A 22,327-nucleotide genomic window follows, 5' to 3' on the forward strand; every position below is an offset into this window, starting at 1 on the left:
TCTTTTTTAAAAACATCAACGTCATAACTTTATTAAAAATAAATACATTTACACAATTCCATGCTTTATTAAACATCCCAACTAGCAACAACTGTACTAAAATAGTAAGTACCATATATTATTGCAAACTTTTTGTCAAAATAGCCTTTTCACATTATGAGAACACGACAGTTTACTATATTGACTGTACACAGTGTTCCTGTAGTTGCATAGGAACGCTGCTACTAATAAATATTCTTGCATCAATGATTTGAGTCACGTCAATAAAATTGTGCAAATAGATTCAAGTCACAGATCATATAAAAAGGGCAGCATGAAATCATGCTGTACTTCCAAAAGGACTTCTTCTTGGGCAAGTTGGTGCTTAGATTTCCTATGTATACTTTGTGGCGCAAAATACATTTCTAGAAAAGGGACAGAAGAAAGGGAGACAGTGAAGCGCCAAACTACCAACTGTTTAATGACAGGCTGAACAAACGTAAAGAAGAAAATACAACTTCCGCTCATGCGCAGGGAGCCAAGGTGTGGCAGAACAACGTGGTCATGATAACATGCTTTGGATGAAGCACATTTCTGCTGAATATAATACGATAGATGTATCGCTGACACAATCAGACCCTTTCTTTTTAATATAAAAGGCTTCCAACAACTCCCTTGCAGTTTGGTCCCTACTTCTGCCAAGAATCAATACTCTTTCAAAGCATGGCCTACAACAACAGGCTTTACAGTGCGCAGGAAGATGCGCGTTCTCATTCTTGCCGATGCTATTAGCGTGCTCCCTCAGTCTGTCATTAATACAACGTCCCGTTTGCCCGACGTATGACTTGCCGCAATCTAGGGGGATTTCGTAGACCACCCCTTCAACGCAGTCCCTGAAATGTTTGGCGTGCTGCTTCTGGCAGCCCCGCGGCCCCTCGCGTGTGGTCCGGGGGCACAATTGAGCTAACTTGTTGGGAGCTGAAAAGACAACCGGAATGCCATATCTGGTAGCAACCTTCTTGAGGTTATGACTCACACGGTGCACATAAGGTACTACTTCCGGCTTTACTCGCTCCCTTTCCTTCGAGTGCGTTCTCCCATTCGCAGCGGTAGTCTTTAGCTTCTGTAGGAGGGATTCGACCACGGCATTTAAGACAGACTGAGGGTAGCCTGCTTTTTGAAGTCTTTCAAGTTGATGGAAAAAACTCGCCTGCATTACATGCACGCATGACTTGCGCAGAGCCGATTCGAGGCAAAGTAAGGCGATTCCACGCTTCACAGTCTTAGAGTGCGCTGAGTCATATTGGAGCAATTCTTTTTTACCTCGAGGGAGGTACGCACAGCAAACGTGATCACTCTTAAGTGTTAGGTTAAGGTCTAAAAACTGCAACGAACAGTCCTTCGGAAGCTCGTTAGTAAAAGTCTGTCTAATGCAGTCCGATAAGGAAGGTGCTTTTGTAGCTCTTCCTAGGCAAACCTTTAACGAAAAAGCATTAGAGGCAATCAAAAAGAATTTTAAGCCTGTAAAAGTCAGCTTATCAAAAGTGAAGAAAACCATGACTTCGTTCTGTGAAGAAATTGGCTGCGAAAGATTAGTTAAGCAGATCAGAAAGAGTAAGAAAGATTCTCTTCGAGCTTTCTTCAGTGCCAAGACCCATAAGGTTGATGTCCCGTTTCGAACGATTATTAGTGAGCGGGACACGTGGCAATATCAAGTCAGCAGTTTTTTGTTAAAATCCTTGCGGCTTCTTCAACTCGATGACCCTTTCTTGACTAGAAACTCGGATGAAGTTTTTGAATATTTCCGTGACAGCCAAGAAATAGGCTATCTGTTCTCTGTTGATGTAAATGACCTTTTTTACTCGGTTCCGCATACTGAACTTCTAAAAGCCGTTAAACAGTGCATTGACGAAAGTGGCGAAGCTAATTTTGTATCTAAAATGGAGATGTCGGCTTCGAATTTTGTTTCCCTCTTGGAAGCTTATCTCAACCGCACCTTTGTAACCTTTGAACATGGCATATTTTTGCAGAAAGAGGGCATCTGCATTGGTTCACGTGTAGCACCCATTTTATGTGACATCTTTTTATCCTACTTTGACCACGCACTACAATGTGTTTTTACTTCATCTCATCCTAATGTTCTTAAAGTTTTTAGATACGTTGACGATTTTTTAGTTGTTATCGACAATAGATGCCCCTTGCCATGCCATGAGATGGTTGAGCAGCTTCTAGATCTTTTTAAAGCAAACGCAAAAGGACTTACTTTTACTAACGAGCTTCCGAAGGACTGTTCGTTGCAGTTTTTAGACCTTAACCTAACACTTAAGAGTGATCACGTTTGCTGTGCGTACCTCCCTCGAGGTAAAAAAGAATTGCTCCAATATGACTCAGCGCACTCTAAGACTGTGAAGCGTGGAATCGCCTTACTTTGCCTCGAATCGGCTCTGCGCAAGTCATGCGTGCATGTAATGCAGGCGAGTTTTTTCCATCAACTTGAAAGACTTCAAAAAGCAGGCTACCCTCAGTCTGTCTTAAATGCCGTGGTCGAATCCCTCCTACAGAAGCTAAAGACTACCGCTGCGAATGGGAGAACGCACTCGAAGGAAAGGGAGCGAGTAAAGCCGGAAGTAGTACCTTATGTGCACCGTGTGAGTCATAACCTCAAGAAGGTTGCTACCAGATATGGCATTCCGGTTGTCTTTTCAGCTCCCAACAAGTTAGCTCAATTGTGCCCCCGGACCACACGCGAGGGGCCGCGGGGCTGCCAGAAGCAGCACGCCAAACATTTCAGGGACTGCGTTGAAGGGGTGGTCTACGAAATCCCCCTAGATTGCGGCAAGTCATACGTCGGGCAAACGGGACGTTGTATTAATGACAGACTGAGGGAGCACGCTAATAGCATCGGCAAGAATGAGAACGCGCATCTTCCTGCGCACTGTAAAGCCTGTTGTTGTAGGCCATGCTTTGAAAGAGTATTGATTCTTGGCAGAAGTAGGGACCAAACTGCAAGGGAGTTGTTGGAAGCCTTTTATATTAAAAAGAAAGGGTCTGATTGTGTCAGCGATACATCTATCGTATTATATTCAGCAGAAATGTGCTTCATCCAAAGCATGTTATCATGACCACGTTGTTCTGCCACACCTTGGCTCCCTGCGCATGAGCGGAAGTTGTATTTTCTTCTTTACGTTTGTTCAGCCTGTCATTAAACAGTTGGTAGTTTGGCGCTTCACTGTCTCCCTTTCTTCTGTCCCTTTTCTAGAAATGTATTTTGCGCCACAAAGTATACATAGGAAATGCTGTACTTCGTGGCTGTTGGTGAAACGCCACCAACACTCTTCAATGCAAGTTCAACAACCTAATTTGTCCATTCATGGATTCGTCGATAGAGGATGCAATCATTCTGGAAGAGAGAAAATAAAATAATGAAAGTGCACACTTCACAATCAGAAGAATATAAAAGCATGAAAAGAAAGCGACAAAATACGTACAGTGGGCATAAAATGTTTACGGATCATGAGATCTGATAAAATGTTGAATTTCCAAGCAGTTTGTGACTGTTGGTAGTAAAACCATACAGCACTATGCTTCTTGCACATACTAGGTCACACTGGCAATCAAAATGCCAGGCGGAAAAATATTCAGCTTATCTTTAAAATTTCACACTGAACGTTTGACATCAATTATACGTTCAATTACGTTAGCTTTTGTATTTTATTACCCATTGCTTATATTGTAGGACACACGTTATATATATATATATATATATATATAAATGTGTGTGTGTTTATTACCACATGATCATTCGCAACCCTATGATTTCTACTCATCTATGTGGTATTCATGTGTACAACTGTGTTGCAGTGAAGCCCGCTTTACTCAATGCTCCTAATGGGGCCTATAGGGTTTAGAAAAAAAAAGAAATGTATGTGTGTACATGCGTATGTATGTATGTATGTATGTATGTATGTATGTATGTATGTATGTATGTATGTATGTATGTATGTATGCATGCATGCGTGCGTGCATGTATGCATGCGTGCGTGCGTGCGTGTATGTATGTATGTATGTATGTATGTATGTATGTATGTATGTATGTATGTATGTATGTATGTATGTATGTATGTATGTATGTATGTATGTATGTATGTATGTAGACATTGTATTTCATCTAACTTGTATGTAATTTACTCTTCTGAAAATGCCTTTCCTGTTATGATATTTCATGGGATGATAGTACTGATAAACAAAAAAAATTAAAAGTATAATGTTCCTGCGTTTTGCAATATTGCAGAATTTTGTGGAAAGTGTTAGTGCACTGTCTTAAGTTACCAGAGATCACAGTTGATAATTATTATTTCTAAACATCAATGTTTGTACACATTCTTTTGCTTGACAGTATGCCTAAACTCTGCAAAGCAGGGGGCAGTGTCCATTGCCCTCGTCTGAAATGGTCACCACATTTCAATAATACTGCTTAACAATTTCTGTTAATGTCATAACCAGGCACTCTTGGAATTTCCTTGAAGGCACCAAGGAGGGAGGAGATGCGTTTCTCAAGAAAATCCTGGTTGCAGGTATCGCTGCAAGGCATTACTGAACAGCAATGTGTATCTTAGTTGCCGGGCAACCCTAACCTAAACTTAGTATAGTAGACTTCCGTTAATTCGACTTCGGTTACTTCAACGCCGACCAAAGGTACTGGATGGCGCCCACACATTTCTGTGGGCCCAAATTCTTATTTCGACCCCAAAATTGGCCTTCGCCGGATAATTCCAACTTGATAAGTCAGCATGCACATGCCTGACCCCTATGGCGTCGTTTTTTGCAAGAGAATTTGGCTGAAAATTGCCTGTGTGGTGCAATCGATTATGAAATTAAAACTGTGACTGCGGCTTCCATATGCTTTACCGCATACCGCATCTGTACTGCGGTGAAGATGACTTCAGCAAACCGGCCACCATTATAGAACACATATTAGAGCCTCGTCCATTTTCTTGCCAACACATTGGGTGAGCATTAGATTACTGCTTTGCTTATAAGCTTTGCTGTGGATTATATGTCAGTTTTCTACTTTGGACACATGGAAAGCAGATACACATTTGATTCAGGAGGCATCTTATTATTGGGCAAATACTACCAAATGAATCAGCAGTGTGTTTAGGCATATGTTTCTGCACCTTGTTTCAATTTCGCCTGCCGGATAATTTGATCAATTTCGTCGGTCCCGTCACGATCGAATTAATCGAAGTCGACTGTATAGCCAACAAAGAGTTTCTACAGTTGAGGTTCGTTTGTTAATACCAATGTACTGGTTCTTGTTTTTTTTTTTTCTCTCGTCCACTGGTTTCCACAAGCAGGTTTCAAAATCTTGAGAGAAGTTTCAAGGTTGAAGATGTTCTTAATAAGCAGTGTTCCATTTTAACTCGCACTTCAACACCATCCAAGATTAACTTAGTACATCAATGCAACTTGGCTTGTATTAAAAGCAGGACTTTTTATGTGAAACAGGCAGAACCACCATAATTAGCCTGCATAAACAAAAACATGCATGGTTTGAAAAAAAAAAAGAATCTCAGTTGATGATTTATCATTTATCATCACTTTTGATGATAAATGGATCAAAAAAGGCTACCTCTGTCCAAAGTAGCTTAGTGCTTATAACATCACCATACAACTAACTTCACTTCCTTCCTCATCCTTTTTTCCAGCAAAAGTACTAATGACTTGTTCTCACTGGACAGCCACAAGTAGCAGTATTCACAGCTCTCTTAAAGTATTGAACAAATAACTCTTATAAACTAAAGATATGCAATACCAGTGTCTGCATTGTAGAAATTGTTTCAAGACAAAGTCAGAATTAGCGTAAAGGCCAGTAAAACATGAATACCTTCTGTACTGATTACTCAAGACGTGATTAGGTAGTGTAAGAAGGCAAGTGCATTTTAACCACGCAATATTAACTACCCTAAGAAGCCACTGCTTCAAACTCAAAACATCCTGAAAGCAGTGATGAAGCAAGGGAGAAAGAAAATAGAAGAACCATTGAGTGGACAAACACAGAAAGTGACTGAGTTGATACTAACCACAAGTGGGTACTAACTGGTATGAGCTCCCCTGGTAAATAGAACAGAAAGTGGAGAGACACACACCATTAAGCCAAGCACAAGCGAGAGAAAGAGGACAGTGCACATAAGCCTACCCTCCCTCCCATGGAATTTCACAGCATTTGGTTGAAGTATGCATTAACTAATGCTTGGTGCACATCAGTCTTTCCTTGCTAACTAGCATTAAAGAAAGATTACAGCTAAGCCTGCTCCTGGTAGCTGCAAACATAAAAATTAACCCAGAGTCAACCAATGAGCTGCAATCATCGCAAGGTAAGTACCTATTACAGGGTCGCTGCTGTGAGCAAGACTGGGTCGGTATAATGTAACGATTCCGTTTACTTGATTAAAATATTTATTTTTTTCATCATTCACCTTGTGTTCGACCAATCATGGTGATAACAAAGGTGGAGCGCTGCCCAGGTCACTGGCAAAGCACGAAAAAAGAATTGGAACAGAATCGTTACATTCTCCCAGCCCAGGATGAGTCACAACACACAACATTATTCAGTGCACATAACCATACTGTGACTGCTGAGAACACATTATAAGAGCAAACTGCATTAAGATATAAGCACAGCACAATAGTTCTGTACAGAAAACAAATGCGGCAGCAAATGCACTCATAATCATGCATGCATCATGCAATAACTACAGTGCACATGTTCTACAGACAGGAGCAATGGTGCTTTTATGAAGAATTGAAGAGGACATAGAACGAAAAAGGCAGAGCAGCCCTTCAGCACTCTCTTCAATAATTTGACACTGAAATGTTTTGCAGTGACAAATACACAGAGCATGTGAGCCTGTCAGCACGCTTAACCATCCTGTTTGTCAAAGGAGTCTCAGTTAATGCTCTCAGGCAGCACTGGTATGGTGCAATGAGGCTCAATGTGACCGGTTAATTAATAAACACCACTGACTCTTTGGTTGATATGGGAGTAAAAAGCACTCAACAGAGTGGCATCACCAACGCTAAGCCATTTTGCATTCTGCAGTGACGCACATCATGTGACTGTGCTGCATAGACAGCCAAAGATTTTTGACCGAGTTCTGAATGACAGAAATTAGAATTTCGTATCGAATGCCTGCAAGCAAAGCATGTAATCTTACTCAGTAACGCTTTCCAAGCAGATTTACCAGTTAGATATGGCTTGATCAGTGCCACGAGCAACGTTAAAGAACGCATTTCCTAAGTTAATACATGTGGCGACATGCATTAACCTTTATACTTTTGCACTGAAAGAATCTGCTGGTGCAAGCAGAGCTGGAAGACAGTAGCTTGGCTTTCAGCAATTAAACAACTAAAGAGAATACTATGCTAGGCGTTGAGCATACTAGAGAAAGCTGAAATCTGTGCTTGACACTGCTGCAGGTAAAGCTTGACAATGATGTGTATCGAATCAACGAGCTCCATGTACACTTATGGCGATGCTTTGGACACGGTACACTTGGCAAGCCATCTATTACAATTTCATCTAATATTAGCTTTGTTTACTCCTTGAATTTTCGCAGCCTTATTTCACTTTCAATCTTTCCTGAAAACGGTTCTCCAAAGGCAGAATCAGACTACTGACATGTAAAATAAGTGAACAAGGTTCCACTACTAGAAGTTTAATGTTGCATCGAATCAAGTTCAAAATTTTGTGTTGTTGAAGTGGCTAATAATTATTTTTTGCTTTTTCATTATTGGTTTACAATTACACAGAAAATAAATAGAGAAGTTAGAGGAAAAAGTTGCACAGATGTGGCTTGGGGAACTCTCTGCCCCTTTTAATATATTTATCTAAATGGCATGGCACATGTTAGACATTATACAAAAACACAGATGCAGTAGTGCTATGAATATAGTTCAATCTTGAAATTATATATATATATATATATTATACAATAAAAAATATTTCGTCTAGACAATTTTAAAAAAGACATTAAGTTACGGGTTTTACATGCCGAAACCACGATCTGATTATGAGGCACGCTATAGTGGGGGATTCCGAAAATTTGGACAACCTGGGGTTCATTAATGTGTACCTAAATCCAAGTACACGGGCGTTTTCGCATTTCACCCCATAGAAACGCGGCCTCTGTGGCCGGGATTCGATCCCGCGACCCCATGCGTAGCAGCCCGACATCGAAGCCGCTAAGCAAATTACGGTGGATGTTTAGACAATGAAATGTTACAGCAAAAAAGAACAGAAAAAAGAAAGATAAAAATATTTATACATCTGATCTTCACAACATACATCACTAAAACAAAGACTCATACACATTACAGCCTGCTATTTTGTACAAATTCAGTAGTCAGCACACCATGCCTAGTGTTATAAGTGGACTGACTGTACTGTATTGAACACACAAATCCAGAACTGAAAACTGCGCCTGCAAATGAACAATTAGCAAACTAACAGTACTTGTGGTAATTAGGCAGTAACACTAAGTAAAGCTTGAAATCACCAAATCAGTGCATGAATCTATGCTGCAGGACAGTAAGATTAATGATCCTTATTGTCCAAAAGGAAATATGAATATGAATAGTCGTTAAACAAAAAAAGTACTCCGTCATAATACTACTGCACAAATACTTTTCACAGTGCATCGTGTTAGCAGCTATAGTAGTGTGCTTATGCCATGCAATGCTTTCTCTAGATGTTCCTTTTCAAAATAGAGCACCCTGCACAACTCCATTCATGCAAACTGCAAGAGAGTCACAGAAACCCATTTTCCATTGCATGGGTCTATTAAAATTAACACTGCAATATGCAACAATGTGAACATGTACGTATTACCAATGCAGATTTTAATGCAGTAGCACCTCATAATAGAAGCTAAAGTGGGCAACATATATAAAAAAAAATTTGATTAACACATGCATATAATTTACCAGATTCAAAAGTGACCACATGCTCCCACGCCCTTCATGCCCCCCCCCCGCACCCCCCCCAACTTCTTTCAAATGAGGGAAAGGATCGAGCAACGAACGGCGCATTTGGCATCAGTGCAGAATGTGAACCCTTTACATTACTGGTATGCACTCCAATACCTTCTCCTCGCTACTTACAGTATCTGGATGGCAGCAGGTAAATAGAGGAAAAAGTGACAAAGACAACCTGTCAGATCCCAAAAATGAAGTAATCCTCCACAAAGTGGCAAGCAGTAATATTACATGTTATAGCATTGAGTTCATAGAGAACCAGCATGAGGTGAGCACAAAACAAATTAAAATGTATAGAACTCAAGCACGACAAACAAGATCAGCTTGCCCTCCCTGAGTGGCAGAATAACTATATCACTTGTGTTTCCAAGTGTTCACAGTGATTGGAGAGACTTGTCGGATTTACAAGAAAGACTCCAGGAAATAGGACACCACCTGTGAAGTCTGAGATTAAGGCTTGAGAACATGCGTGAAAATAACTAATGATCAATGATGTTATGGCTGCCTTCAAACTACAGTTGTTCTGCAAAGCTATATACTTTGTCCATGCCTAAGAACAGTCTTGGAAGTGGTATAGCTATCTTTAGAGGGCTGGCAACAATCTTCCATGTGCCCTCTCACGAAATTGTGCTGCTTTCAACTAGTATTCCTTAGTCCATCAGCACAGAAAGAGTTGCACAAAGCCAGATTTCGTTAGCAGGATTGGTTGTGCAAAAAACTAAAAATCCAGTGCCAGTGCATTTTTTTTTTCTTACCCAAAGTATGTACGAAAGTGCCATGTGGGCAGCTGCAGTGTCAGTCATTTGTGAATGCCCCTTTATATCACATCACAAAATTATGGCTTTATGCAGCAAAATCAATGTATCTACAGTGCATTATAAAGATACAGTGACAAGAACACTAGCCCGAAACGGATGCTTAAAAGCAGACAACACTGTGTAGTGCACTTACGGAAGATTCAGAAAAAAAATATGGTGGTACTTTTCCAAGCAAGTGCTGCCAAGATTGTCACAGGTTTTGCATTCCTAATGGAACGCTGTCATCACAGGTTTTCATACGTCTCTTGCAATTCGCAAGTTATGCCTTCAACGAATGTACCTTCTTTCTGACCAGAGCTTGATTTCCTCCATAAACATACAAGAGCAAGCTTGGCTACTTTACTGTCTGATCTTGGATGTGTACGGTGACGGACAAATTCAAATGCACATAACAAAGTTTGTTTAAATTAGCACTTCAGACTGAACAGGAAATGGTGCATTTCTGTTTAGTTTAGTCGAAGATGATCTTCGCAGAAGTGGGCTATATAAGAGAGTGGTTTGCAGCAAACCGAATTCCTCATGCTATAAATAGCTTTGTAATAACTATAGAATGGCGCTGTTTCCAATGGCAGTTAGGGTTGATTCGATGGTGCACTTTGTTTATGCCATGTTTATAAAGGGCACAAAATGAACAACTTCCCCAGTCGAACCCACTTAAAACAATATTCAGGTGCCACGAAAATTCCATTGTTATAACTGATAATCGTTATAACCGGGTTGCATGAAAAAATCAATATAGCGTCATGGCAGAGCTGTTGAGAAGACTATGTATAATGGTGGGGAGGCCAGTGCCCCTCCCCACCACCTTCCTCCATCTAGCTGCTGATTGTGTTCACTCGTTTAACTGTTTACTGGGCACTCCGATCGCGTGTAACAAGCCGTGGCTCTCTCGGCATTAAAGAATGGCACTGCTATAACAACTGCAAAGAGGTGTCATGGGTGGCAAGCGATGTGCGAGTACTGCGGAGGCATCGTTTAGGTGGCACCAAAAAAGGGCCTTTTAAAAATTGCGAGAAATCCAGAAGAAACGCTGAGGTGGAATCACCAGAAGCATCTCAACACATACTTCTCACTGGCTTGCACGAGAAAACTCTATGTTCCTCAGCCTTGCATGCTTTACATGAAGCTTGCCAACATCCTTCTCAAGGCATCCAGGTGCTCCACGTAGTGCAGCGGAAGGTTCCTCGCGAAAACGAAGCCCCAGAACGACTAAATCATCTACTAGGCCTCCTGTGAGGACAATGTTGAGGTAGCCTGCCCTACCGCGTCATTGCTGCCGTTGCAAGTACATTCGCGACGATCGCATCATTGGGCAACTTGCCCTACCACGTAATCGCTGCCATCGCTATCTGATGCAAGCACGGTCACGACAATTGCCTCATCGGTTAAAAGCACTTAGTTTCCAAATCTACTTCCTTTTCACCGGCAACGTCATGCATTGCCAATGATCAGCGGGCAGATCAGCCATCCTGTGTTTTGGTGGCAAGAAACTGAGTGGCCACGAATGATTTCAATGCAAACAAACGAAGACCAACATGAGCGATTAAGCTGTTTTCAGAACTGCGCCAAATGAGGAGCCAGCGAGCAACATGCAAACAACCTGAGAGTAGTGCAGTTGCCATGATCCATTCGCGTTTCGGAGGGTGGGGAGGCGTAAAGCTGTGGGTGCAGCCGAGCTGTGCGCACAGCACATTCCTGTTCGGAGGGGGGGAAGGACGACAGGAGAGAGGCATGTGAAGATGACTAGCAAATGAGCGCGCAGTGGCTGTTGGAGCAGCGGCCCATCATGCAGCGGCTCGAAGTTCTCGTTTTCTTTTTTTCTTTTCAAGGATTTCGCATTTCACTGCCGTTTGGCTCGGACACCCAGCAGCCAAACTTCATCGTTATAACCGATAATGCGGAATCGGGGCATTGTAGTAAGCAGGTTATTTCACCAAGGAAAACATACAAAAGTTAATGGTGCAGCAGCTTCTCATTGTTATACCCGATATATTGTTAAAACCGGTATCATTATAAATGGGTTCGACTGCATCTGCATACAATTTTTTTAGTAGGAAAAAGAAAACCTTCATGCCAATTGCTTGAATGCTAGTCTATTGCCAAAATTGACGGTACTGCAGATCACAAACCCTACAATGCAGAAACTCAATCAATGAACAAATGAAGAAACTCTTTCAAACAATATTACAGTTGAGCAGCTGAGAGAACCAGACCTACGAACTAGTAGACAAAATAAGGCTTACCAGGAGATGATGATACGTCTGTTTCAGATGAGTCATTAAATAGCATTCGGTCACTGCGCTCCCTGAGGTGCGGGCCAATCAACTGAAAAGTTGCAAGAAAAACTGTGTGCAAATTACTGTTCCAAATTTTGTGTGTACAATGTGTATGAAAAGTAGCAACTCACAGGAAGTTGGAGCAGTGACGTGCAGCCAAACACAACCAAAAGGCGGGCCAACTGGAAGTCAGGCAAAGGCAAAATTTATTAGTACATGTGTAAAATGTATAAAACAACACTGGCCACACTCCTGCTTGCATCGCCTATGAAGTAAAGGAAGAAGTGTTCTTGGTGTAATATGAACTAGTGAAGAACTTCTAGCCCACAGAACCTTCCATTTTAACTATGTCTTGATTCAGTGAACATTCAAACAGGAAAACCAACCTGATTACTTTTAAGGGTTAATTTATGCAACATGTAATGTGGATCGACACCTCAAATTAAAAATTATGTATATACTTAAACACAAAAAAAAGGAGACAGAACAACAATCTGAGTATTTTGAGGACTGGTGTGGTTGCAAGTAGATACATGAGATGCGTCAGTGCATTACATGAGGGAAGTGACCTCCAGACCGCTTTACTAGAAGTTAACTTCATAGATGGACAAAATTCACTCCTACTTGATTACTACAAAGCTATACTCGTAGGGTTACATGAAAAATGAAGCATACTGCAGAAAAGCTTCTGGCCTGATGATCAACTCTGCAGCTGAGGAAAAGTTGAAATAAAGGTAACTTTTCAAAATCTGAAGAACTTGAAGTGAAGAATAAGGTAACATTCTAGGTGGATCCTAGCTATTCTGGAACCAGGATCCTAGAATCAGCTATACTCCACTTTTAAACACATCCACTCAACCCTGACAACTAACCAGCATGGTAACACCTCCCCCTGTTCCCTTTTACAATGAAAATGGAGTCTGCTACTCATATAAAATTATGTAAATTTTTCAAAGTGTCTATATTGTGACGGTTTAGGAGATCTGCACAAATGTTTAATTAATTGCAACAGTGAGGGCTCCGAACTACAGTATCGGAAAACAGCCGACCTCATCTTCCATTCTTGCGCTGTTGGCATATACCATACTGTAACAATATGTATGCTTTGACACCACTGTCATCATTTTGGAAGCTTTCCAATTTCTGCAGCAAAGAAGGAACGAAGTTGCTGTACCAAGGCCAGCAAAGGACCACTTCCTTTAGTTGCCTGAATATGTCTGTACAGCTCATTCTTCATTACTAAGGGTGGGCGAAAATGTGAAGTATTGAATACGAATAGGATATTATACACTAACTATTCTAGGAACTATTTAGTATTTTCGAATATTTGAAGCTAACCAAATATAAATTTGCAATAACTGACTTTTAATGTCTTGTTACTGTTTTCCGTCTGCTAAACAAGGTATTGCAAATTATCAGGAGTGAGACAAGGACAAAAGTTGTGAAGCAAGGCTGAAACAAAATGGGTTATGTAATTTTGTTTCGGGTTTCGCGGCAGAAGCCTACATGACAACCTGCGAGTTCTTCTTGTACTCTGTCATGTATTTTTTTGGCAGTCTAGTCATATGGCATATTTACATTTTGCACTGCGACCAGTGATTTCTTCCTTGCAGAGGACCCTTTAACGTGTGTTTATGGCACACAATTCGGTTCAGCACCTTCTTTTATTATTATTTTTCCGGCAACCATTTATTTAGCATTTTGGGAAAGCTAGTCACACAGCAGCCATTTATTCTTGGAAAGTTTGTTTATAATCAGGCTCTGCATGGTTTGAAACTTTCATTTAGCTTTTTTTTATTCGCCATATGCCTTGAAGCAAATCATTTCAACAAAAGGGAGAAAAAAAGAAGAAGAAACAGGCTGTACAGACGTTGAGAGGCTATTTGCGTAGTTTATTAATTACAATCAGTGATCTTGTGTCTAAAACTAATCCTTTGTCCTTAATAGTTAGCTGAATTTTTTGCATTAGTCAATGCAGGTGTAGTACCTAATTATACCAAAATATTCATGCAGTAGAAACAGTTAATCCTGGATATATCGAATTCGAAGAAGATTGCAAAATAATTCAATATATCAATAATTCGAAATATAAAATATGCCTATTTAATGCTTATCTGAGAACACACGTCTCGGACAGAGCCCAAGATCGTGAAAAGCAAGAATTTGCCGATTTGTTTCTTCAAGGTCTCATTCCAAATGCACAAATGCTTACTTTATTATTGTTTTTTGAAGGTGGGTCCTGCAAGTCACTTGTGCTGCGATATGGTCTTTGATAAACTTATTTCAACGCTAACTCTAAGAGCCCGAGTTGCCCGGCCGCAAGACTGTCTTGCACCTTGTGCATGTCGACAAAGTGCTTGTTATGCGTTTTTATTCAGGATAAAAAAATTAACTTATGGGGTTTAACGTGCCAAAACCACTTTCTGATCATGAGGCATGCCTTTGTGGAGGACTCCGGAAAATCAGACCACCTGGGGGTCTTTAACGTGCACCTAAATCTAAGCACACGGGTGTTCTCGCATTTCTTTATTCAGGATAAGGTAGCAACTGACACACTGCGGAAGCAAACCAGCCTGTGTATATGCATCGTGCTGCCAACAGCACACTTGTACTGAAAATCATGCACGAACGTGCTCGACTGCGTATCCGTCTTCACAATACGCCATTTTAACAGCAGATTTTCATCAGTCAGAAACGAGTCCAAAAGGCAGATGTTGCTAAGATTCGAAAGTGGATTTCAGCCTGAAGAAGACCTGAGTCTATTCTCACTGATGTGTTCCTGTGAGCACGAATGAAACGCATTTCGTGCAGTTTGTGGATCTGTGAATTGCACAGTGATGAGTCTTGCGTGCTGCTGTCTGCGCACTGCTGGTCTTTCTGCGAAGGGTGGATGTGGTGTGCAGTGGTTTTGTTAAATTCAATGGGAGTTGAGGTTGGATTTCCTTAGGCCACTCGCAGAACCATAAAATGCCAGTCACAGAATTTTGAAAATATTGAGTGCCATCTACGCTTTCTTGTAGAATGTACGTACCGAGACGAGGAGGCCTTTTGTGATCTTGAAGCAGCATGGTGTTCCTCTTTCCGATAACAAAAAGCCGCAGATAGTATGGTTCACCGCATAACGCAACTGTGTTGCGATGAAGCTTACTAAAGCAAATCTGCCACTACGCAGGACAAATAAGAGTCTTACTGTACAAGCCCTCAGTATTTTGAGGCATTCATCTTCCTCCTTTTCCCTCCATTGTATGTTCTGTCCTTCAGACCAAATGCGTTATTTGACAGCCTCTGCCAAAACAGTGCTGTTTTATCAGCACGCATATCTCCGATGACGTGAGGAGAGATTGTGTTCCCGTTAGAAGTGCACTTGCAGGGGCACAGCATTCGATATACGCTTAGTACACAGCTACACTATACACTTACAAGATATAAGTCAGTCAAATTGGCAGTTTGTTTCATTATATTGAAATTCGATTTTGTTACGCAAAAGTACAGCTGCTGATGGATTTTTATTACACAGAGGGGGCTGCAATATTTTCCACATTATTAGGCAATCGAAAAAGCAAGTTGAATGAACAAAAAAATCTTTATACATATATATATATATATATATATATAGTCCCTGCTCGTTACAACGAACCTACGTACAACAGACTTTAGAGTTTAACGGACCATATTTCAGCCTTAGTTCTACCTATTTTATTAATGCCACGAAGTTCGTTTTTAATGGGCCACGCTACAGCGGACTATCGGCTACAGTTGACTAAATTAACGGCAATTTTTTTCAAAATCAGGCATATAAAACAGACTTTTGCTGTGTCGACACGGGTTGGCAACTGATTTGCAAGTGTCAGCCGACGATTGCGGCTCAATATCTTGTGCGCGAGGGAGGGAGGAAAGCAGGGCGGAAGCGCACCGTCTTTTGCACGCGAGGCACGTGGGAGGGGGAGGCGAAGGAAAGAGGGGGGGCATTACACTCCGGTGGCCGCCGTTAACAGCGCGGCCACGCAGCGGCGCATCTTGAAAGTGATCTGCGATGTGGACAAAGTGCGCGCCCGTGCGGGCGCCATATCTTGAAAGCAATGTACGATGTGGACAAAGTATGCACCCATGCGGGTGCCTTATCTTGAGATGTATCTGCAATGTGGACAAAGTGCACGCCCGTGCGGGCACTGTATTGAATGTTATGTGAACAAAGTGCGCCCAGTGCCGGTAGCGTCGTATGTGCTGCGCTTTCGATGTTTAGTTCGAGTTGTAGCAAGAGACGGCACGAAGGTCAATTCATTCGCTGCTGCTGCTGCGTTTATCTTGTTTAATTTGCTGTCGCAATCGATGCTTTGCCTTTCAGGGGAAACTACGACTTTTTGTTTTTTACTTTGGATGTTCGTCACTCACTCTTTGCAATAAGGTTGTTAGGCACCGCGACAAAAGTTTCAGAAGTGAGCCATCTCAGATATTATGGACTTTGGACAAAACGGACACTTTTTGTCAGATTATCAGGGTCCGTTGTAACGAGAGTCGACTGTATATGAGAGTCGGACACGACAGATGGTTTCCTGCCGTATCGTCAAAAAATATTGTCACATCGGCGGTACAAAATGAAGCCAGCAACGCTTTCAGGTCCACTACGCCTACGCACCTGATAGTGCCACCCGCAGCCGGACAACACTATCATGAAAAGCGCATGCATAGGGGTACGAATGCTTCGTCTGCCTCTCGCTTCAATGCATCTTCGAAACTTATGATTATGTGACTTTCAGCACACAACCTGTGGAAGGACAGCGCACGCGAAGCCACAACCATCTCTGTTTGCTCGGCCTTTGTACCCAACACAGATTACCTCCAAGATGGAGCGTGCTGACTGTGTCTATGCTCAGCAAAGGGAGGCGTGCCGAACTGGCCCACACTTTTTACCTCCTCCCACCCCTTTTTCCTTGCTCACACGGGCAGAAGGCGCTCATCAAGCCATCATCATTCTTGGCTCACCCTCCAAAGTCCACATTTTCATACGCCCCCAAAGCCTACAGTGCGTGAGGCGTGATAGGATCTCATCACACTTGAACTTTATGGATAACATGATACTGCTCCACTTCGGCAGTCGCTCTTGGATATGCAGTGCGCACTTTAAGAGGTGCGTTCACAAGCAGCTGATTGTAATTCAGCAATTTGACCATCTGCATCTGTGGAATTTTACATTTATCATCTTTGCATTCCTTTGCGGCGGCAGTGAAATTTTTTTATATTGAAATTGTGTATAAACACACTTCGTTAAACTGAGGTTCTAACTACATCGTGTTCTATGAACAAGAAGTTATAAAAAGTTAAATACTTTGCTATGTTGAGAATTTGTTATACTGAATTTTGTTTGGCAGCATTACAACGAAACGTAGTGTAACCTCTCCATAACAAGTCGCAACTGACATGAAAATACCTTCGTTGTATCCAATATTTGTAATACGCAAGTTCCTCTTACTGAGCAGCTGACATTTTTACTAACAGAATGTACGTATGTTGAGCTGCAGACAAACAAATATTCACTTTGCTGTATCAAAAATTTTCCTGTACCTTGAATTTTCTGTTTTGTTATACCAGAAGAGTACTAAATGAAATAAAGCAATGGCAACAAAATTTTATGTTTACCTCATTATATCCATGTTTGTTTTATCGAGAACCAACTGCATACAAATAACATGTCACAAAATTAAATGACAAGATGTGTGAAACGTCAGTGATTAGGCTCTTGCACCATTTCGTTGGTTATGAACGGGACTACACACCAGGTAAAGGTTGAAGCCCAAGTACAGGAGCCCGAACAGTGCCACAGCAAGGTAGATGGCCCAGTGAGATGGGAGGTTCTCACGCACGAAGTTGCTCACAAAGAACAAGTTGATGCCAATCACAACCATCGACAGCAGGCTAGCTGCTATTTTGGTCAACCTGAGTTAGCAAGCAAAAGCAAGAGAGCAGTGAAGCTGATCCTGATGCAATATCTGTTATCTCCGACTCTATGTTGACTATTGAGAAGCAGTGACTCTGCTACACACCTTCTTTTCATGCTATGCAGCACCACATGAAGAATTATCAAAAGACTGTCAAAATGTAACAACACTGATATGCAGCACACATTTCAATGCTGCTTTTGACTGCCTTATCATTTCTTTTAGATTACTGTGTGTCCTCTGGTGCCATTTATACAGACCAAGACAGTCTGCTAAACAGTCCCTTGCTTGTTGGACTTAAAGTAATACTACCTTTAGCTGGCATTCTTGACAAAAAAACATGAATAAAATATTAAGAGAACAAACCAGACTGACATTAACCATGAGGTTTGCATCCGTCCTTACTGGTACGTGACAATGATTAGATCACTATCCACTTGAAATATTAGAGGGAACAAATTTCAATAAATTGTACCAGACTTTCATCAAGGTGACTATGGTTGCATGTAGTGTTCATATTTATATCATATATCTGCTATAATGAACAAATCAAATGAAAACAAATTAGTCTAAACTAGAACGCATTCTTTTTTGACACTATAGCGCCATTTGTTTTGCCACAATGCGCCTGAACTTTCCTGAAGAGTTCAGTCGGACTAATGTTCTTTTTAGTTAGAACTGGATTACACGTGACTGCTCTACTAATGCCAGCAGATGGGTTGTTACCATGCCAAGCTGACACCATATTGCACATGTGAAATCAAAGCTGCCAAGAAGGGAATAGTGAACAACAATGTTACAATAATCAAAAATTTTTTTCAATGTGCTCCTGCTTGCATACTGTCCCTAGGTAAAAATACTGATCAATTTTGCATGACCCTTGCAATACCCTCTTTGGAGAACCTCCTGGCAGCATTACAACTAAACCTAGTGAAACCTCTCCATAACAAGTCACAACCGACATGAAAATATCTTCGTTATATATCCGATATTTGTTATAGCGTGCAAATGGTATTGGAAAAAAAAAAAAAAACATCTGCAATGGGTCTATGCAAACGAAACACAAGCGTGATGTTTCCTATGACCTGGCAAAGTGTCTCCTGTCAATTCTGACGGCCCATTGGCAGCTTAACTTGGCATGACACATGAACAATGGTAAGTTATAAATGCACTTCAAAACCACTGTCAATATGCAACCGGTGCAATTGGTATGATCGCATGGAAGGAGCCCATTGGCCTGCTGGCTGTGGATTAGCCAAGCCAATCTAGTGGGCAAAATGTATATGCGGTTCAAGAATGTGCCACCTCTTGTTCCTCTTACTGAGCAGTTGACATTTTTACTACCAGAATATACGTGTGTTGAGATGCAAACAAACAAATATTCACTTTGCTGTATTATAAGTTTTCCTGGACCTTGAATTTTCCGTATTGTTATACCGGAAGAGCACTAAAGGAAATAAAGCTAAAGCAATGCCAGCCAAATTTTATGTTTACTTCGTTATATTCGTGCTTGTTTTATCGAGAACCAACTGCATACAAATAACATGTCACAACATTAAATGACAAGATGTATGAAACCACAGTGATTAGGCATTTGCACGATTTGGTTGATTATAAAAGGGACAACACACCAGGTGATTATGTGATTATTTGCACAATTTCGGCGTGTACATTTAGGTGGTTTGGGACCTAAAGTGTCTTTGGCAATCAGGTAGGCAGCGGTTCCACATTCTTACTCTTAAGAAATATTCTACTTAAAGTTCTTCACAGACATTTGCATTTCTTTTGCGCATGATAGCACAAAAGAAATGGAGCTCATGTTGTCCCATAGAGTGCATATGCTTCATAAAAGCAGGTCATACGTTCCATTCTTGAATTCGCCCATGAATGCCGCCGACGTCGTGAAGGTGAGGGTTGGAATAAGAGCGAAGGGCAGCTGCAGGCTCATGAGTGCGTTGAGCAGGTCATTCATCCCAGAAAGCTGCTCAATGTTGCCAAAGACAGCGCACAATATGGTGGGCGCAATGGCAATGAGCCGTGTGATGAGCACCCGCATCCACCGACTGATGGGCAGGTTCAGGAATCCCTGCAGTTTGCAAACAAAATGTGTTGAAAGAGTTACGATAACATCTTAATGTCTTAAGCATTGTAACTGTTACAAATCTATGAATGTGCATTCATACGTGAGGCTTTCATGTACAATGTACATGACAAATTCGAGACTTCACACCCTTAGAAATTAATGCAGGCACAACGACAGTTTTTAAATACACCATACTCTTACAGCGAATGCTCTGACCTCACTTGTAAGAAACAAAACAAACACGCAATGAAAAGACAAAACAAAACAGACTTCCCTAGAGCCTCACAAATGTTTAGGGCAATTTTCTTCCTGGATGCACTCCGCAACTCAAGTAAAAAGAAATGGGAAATTACATAAAAAAGCAACAAAGAATGACATTCAGTGATGCACGTGAGTTGCACTTAATTGCTTGCATCATCAACAGGTTATCGATTCACAAGAAAAAATGAGAAGGAGACTAGGAACTCTATTTGATTCACGTGTGATTCACAGCACCAGTCCTGAAAAAGTTCAGGTGGTGCTGGTGCAGCACATAAGTGGTGTGAAGGTACCACTACAGCAAGTTTATATGCTCTCAGATAATGGTGTTGACTAACCTCAACGGCAATGAGCATATGCTGGCTGCTCCCTTCCGTTGCACATGCTCTTCAAGGACTACTACAGAAGCAAGTGTACCTCTTGGACAACCTTGGAAAGGCTGTCGTGTGCACCAAAACTGGCAACCATTACCTAATCCTTTTAATAAAGAGGTGGTTTTTCCATGTCTCTGTACAGTTACATACATTATCACTGCTCTTTACAGGTTTTAAATGCGAGTTTAGATATAACAAAATATCGATATAACAACTACATTTTGCAGGATTATAGCATTCGTTACAAGAGGGTCTTGTACTTTGCTTGTGCACATCAAATACACGAGCACATAACTTTAAAATTAAAACTGATCGAGAACAAGGTGTACACTTGAGTAAGAGGTGTGTCTACTTTGTCATGGCATGCAATAGCAATGTGCATGCGTTACCTTGTCAATGCAATATTGCAGTGAAAACGAATTGGATGTATAAGAAAGCACATTGAACGCAAAAGCCTATACTTGAAAAAATTGCTGTTCCAATGCACTAACTTGGACCAACAAGGACCACTATACATCTGACGATACACTTATGGGATGAATGCAGAGGAACTTGACTCCTTAAGAACACAAAAACAAAGAGGAACTTGACTCCTTAAGAACACAAAAACAAACCATGCAGAATTCACCATGAAGTAAGACGTTACCTTTTCACTTGGTGCATCATCCTTTACAGAAACATTTTTTGCACTTGTTTTTGTTTGCCTGCCTTGAGGGAGCTGTGGAGGAGTGACTATTTATGTAAGCCAGAGGGATTCTACTGGGTCTGGAGACAGCACTTGGTAAAAGTTGTTGCTGCCTCAATTGTCCCCAACTGTCCCCAGGGCACTTTCCTTTTAACTTCAGCTGCCAGTTCTCCATCAGCAGTTTCAGATACACGTCACTTCACAACATCACGATATTGGCTAACTTGAAAAGGGCTCAACTGTGTTGCCTTTCATGACATTGCCAGTTGCTTCACCCGCTTTGATGCCGTTCAGCTCAACTGGCATTTAAAAGCATGGAGCTATTGCTTCCCACAGCTCTTGGCTGCAGATACAATAAATGGGGTTTGGTTGGGAGTGCAGAGCATGTTCTCATGTCCTATATTCAGTTGCCAGTATGCCACCAAGGTTAGCAGCGCAAAGCATAATCACTCAGCAGCTTGAGCACATAATTTCCTTTTTTAGAACAGGTGTCGCACAGTCACAATCACAGTCAAGCTGATGGTGATCAGGACCGAGCCCAATTGAGATCGAACTTGAACATGATTAAATTTCTTGACCACAAGGCTCCCTTGCAGTTGAGAAAGCTTATATTGGGCAGACTAGCAACTGCATGAAGAAGTGCCTGCATCAGCATAATAACATTTAAAGAGAATGCCTAGCTCCTATCTTTCAGCGCACTGTAAAGCATGTGGTTGTAAGCCTTTCTTTGATCTAACCAAGATCACTCGTCAAGCACAAAGTCAAAAGAAGTTTGTGAACTTGCAGACGCCTTTTCACATACAAGAGATGTGTGATGACTGTGTATCGAAGCCGTCAATCTCTTTGTTAGATTGCGAGACATAAATGCTCAGTGACCTATTT

General features: G+C 41.3%; 1 protein-coding gene across 9 annotated transcripts in view; it reads right to left on the reverse strand.

Moving 5' to 3' along the window:
• Mvl (solute carrier family member malvolio) overlaps positions 1–22,327 on the reverse strand; it is a 42,576-nt gene continuing 20,249 nt past the window's right edge. For 6 of the 9 annotated variants that reach the window (XM_065430215.2, XM_065430422.2, XM_070531726.1 and 3 more), the window contains 6 exons: positions 19,908–20,131; positions 17,884–18,043; positions 12,241–12,291; positions 12,077–12,158; positions 6,063–6,093; positions 1–3,379 (listed from right to left, as the gene is read on the reverse strand). In XM_065430215.2, the coding sequence (XP_065286287.1) occupies position 3,379; positions 6,063–6,093; positions 12,077–12,158; positions 12,241–12,291; positions 17,884–18,043; positions 19,908–20,131 (549 nt within the window). In that variant the 3' untranslated portion in view covers positions 1–3,378. The remainder of the gene's footprint in view (positions 3,380–6,062; positions 6,094–12,076; positions 12,159–12,240; positions 12,292–17,883; positions 18,044–19,907; positions 20,132–22,327) is intronic. The other 3 variants (XR_010563911.1, XR_010563968.1, XM_070531727.1) reach the window with 3 other exon arrangements.

The sequence above is a fragment of the Dermacentor albipictus genome, chromosome 1, assembly GCF_038994185.2.
Source record: "Dermacentor albipictus isolate Rhodes 1998 colony chromosome 1, USDA_Dalb.pri_finalv2, whole genome shotgun sequence".
Lineage (NCBI taxonomy): Eukaryota > Metazoa > Arthropoda > Arachnida > Ixodida > Ixodidae > Dermacentor > Dermacentor albipictus.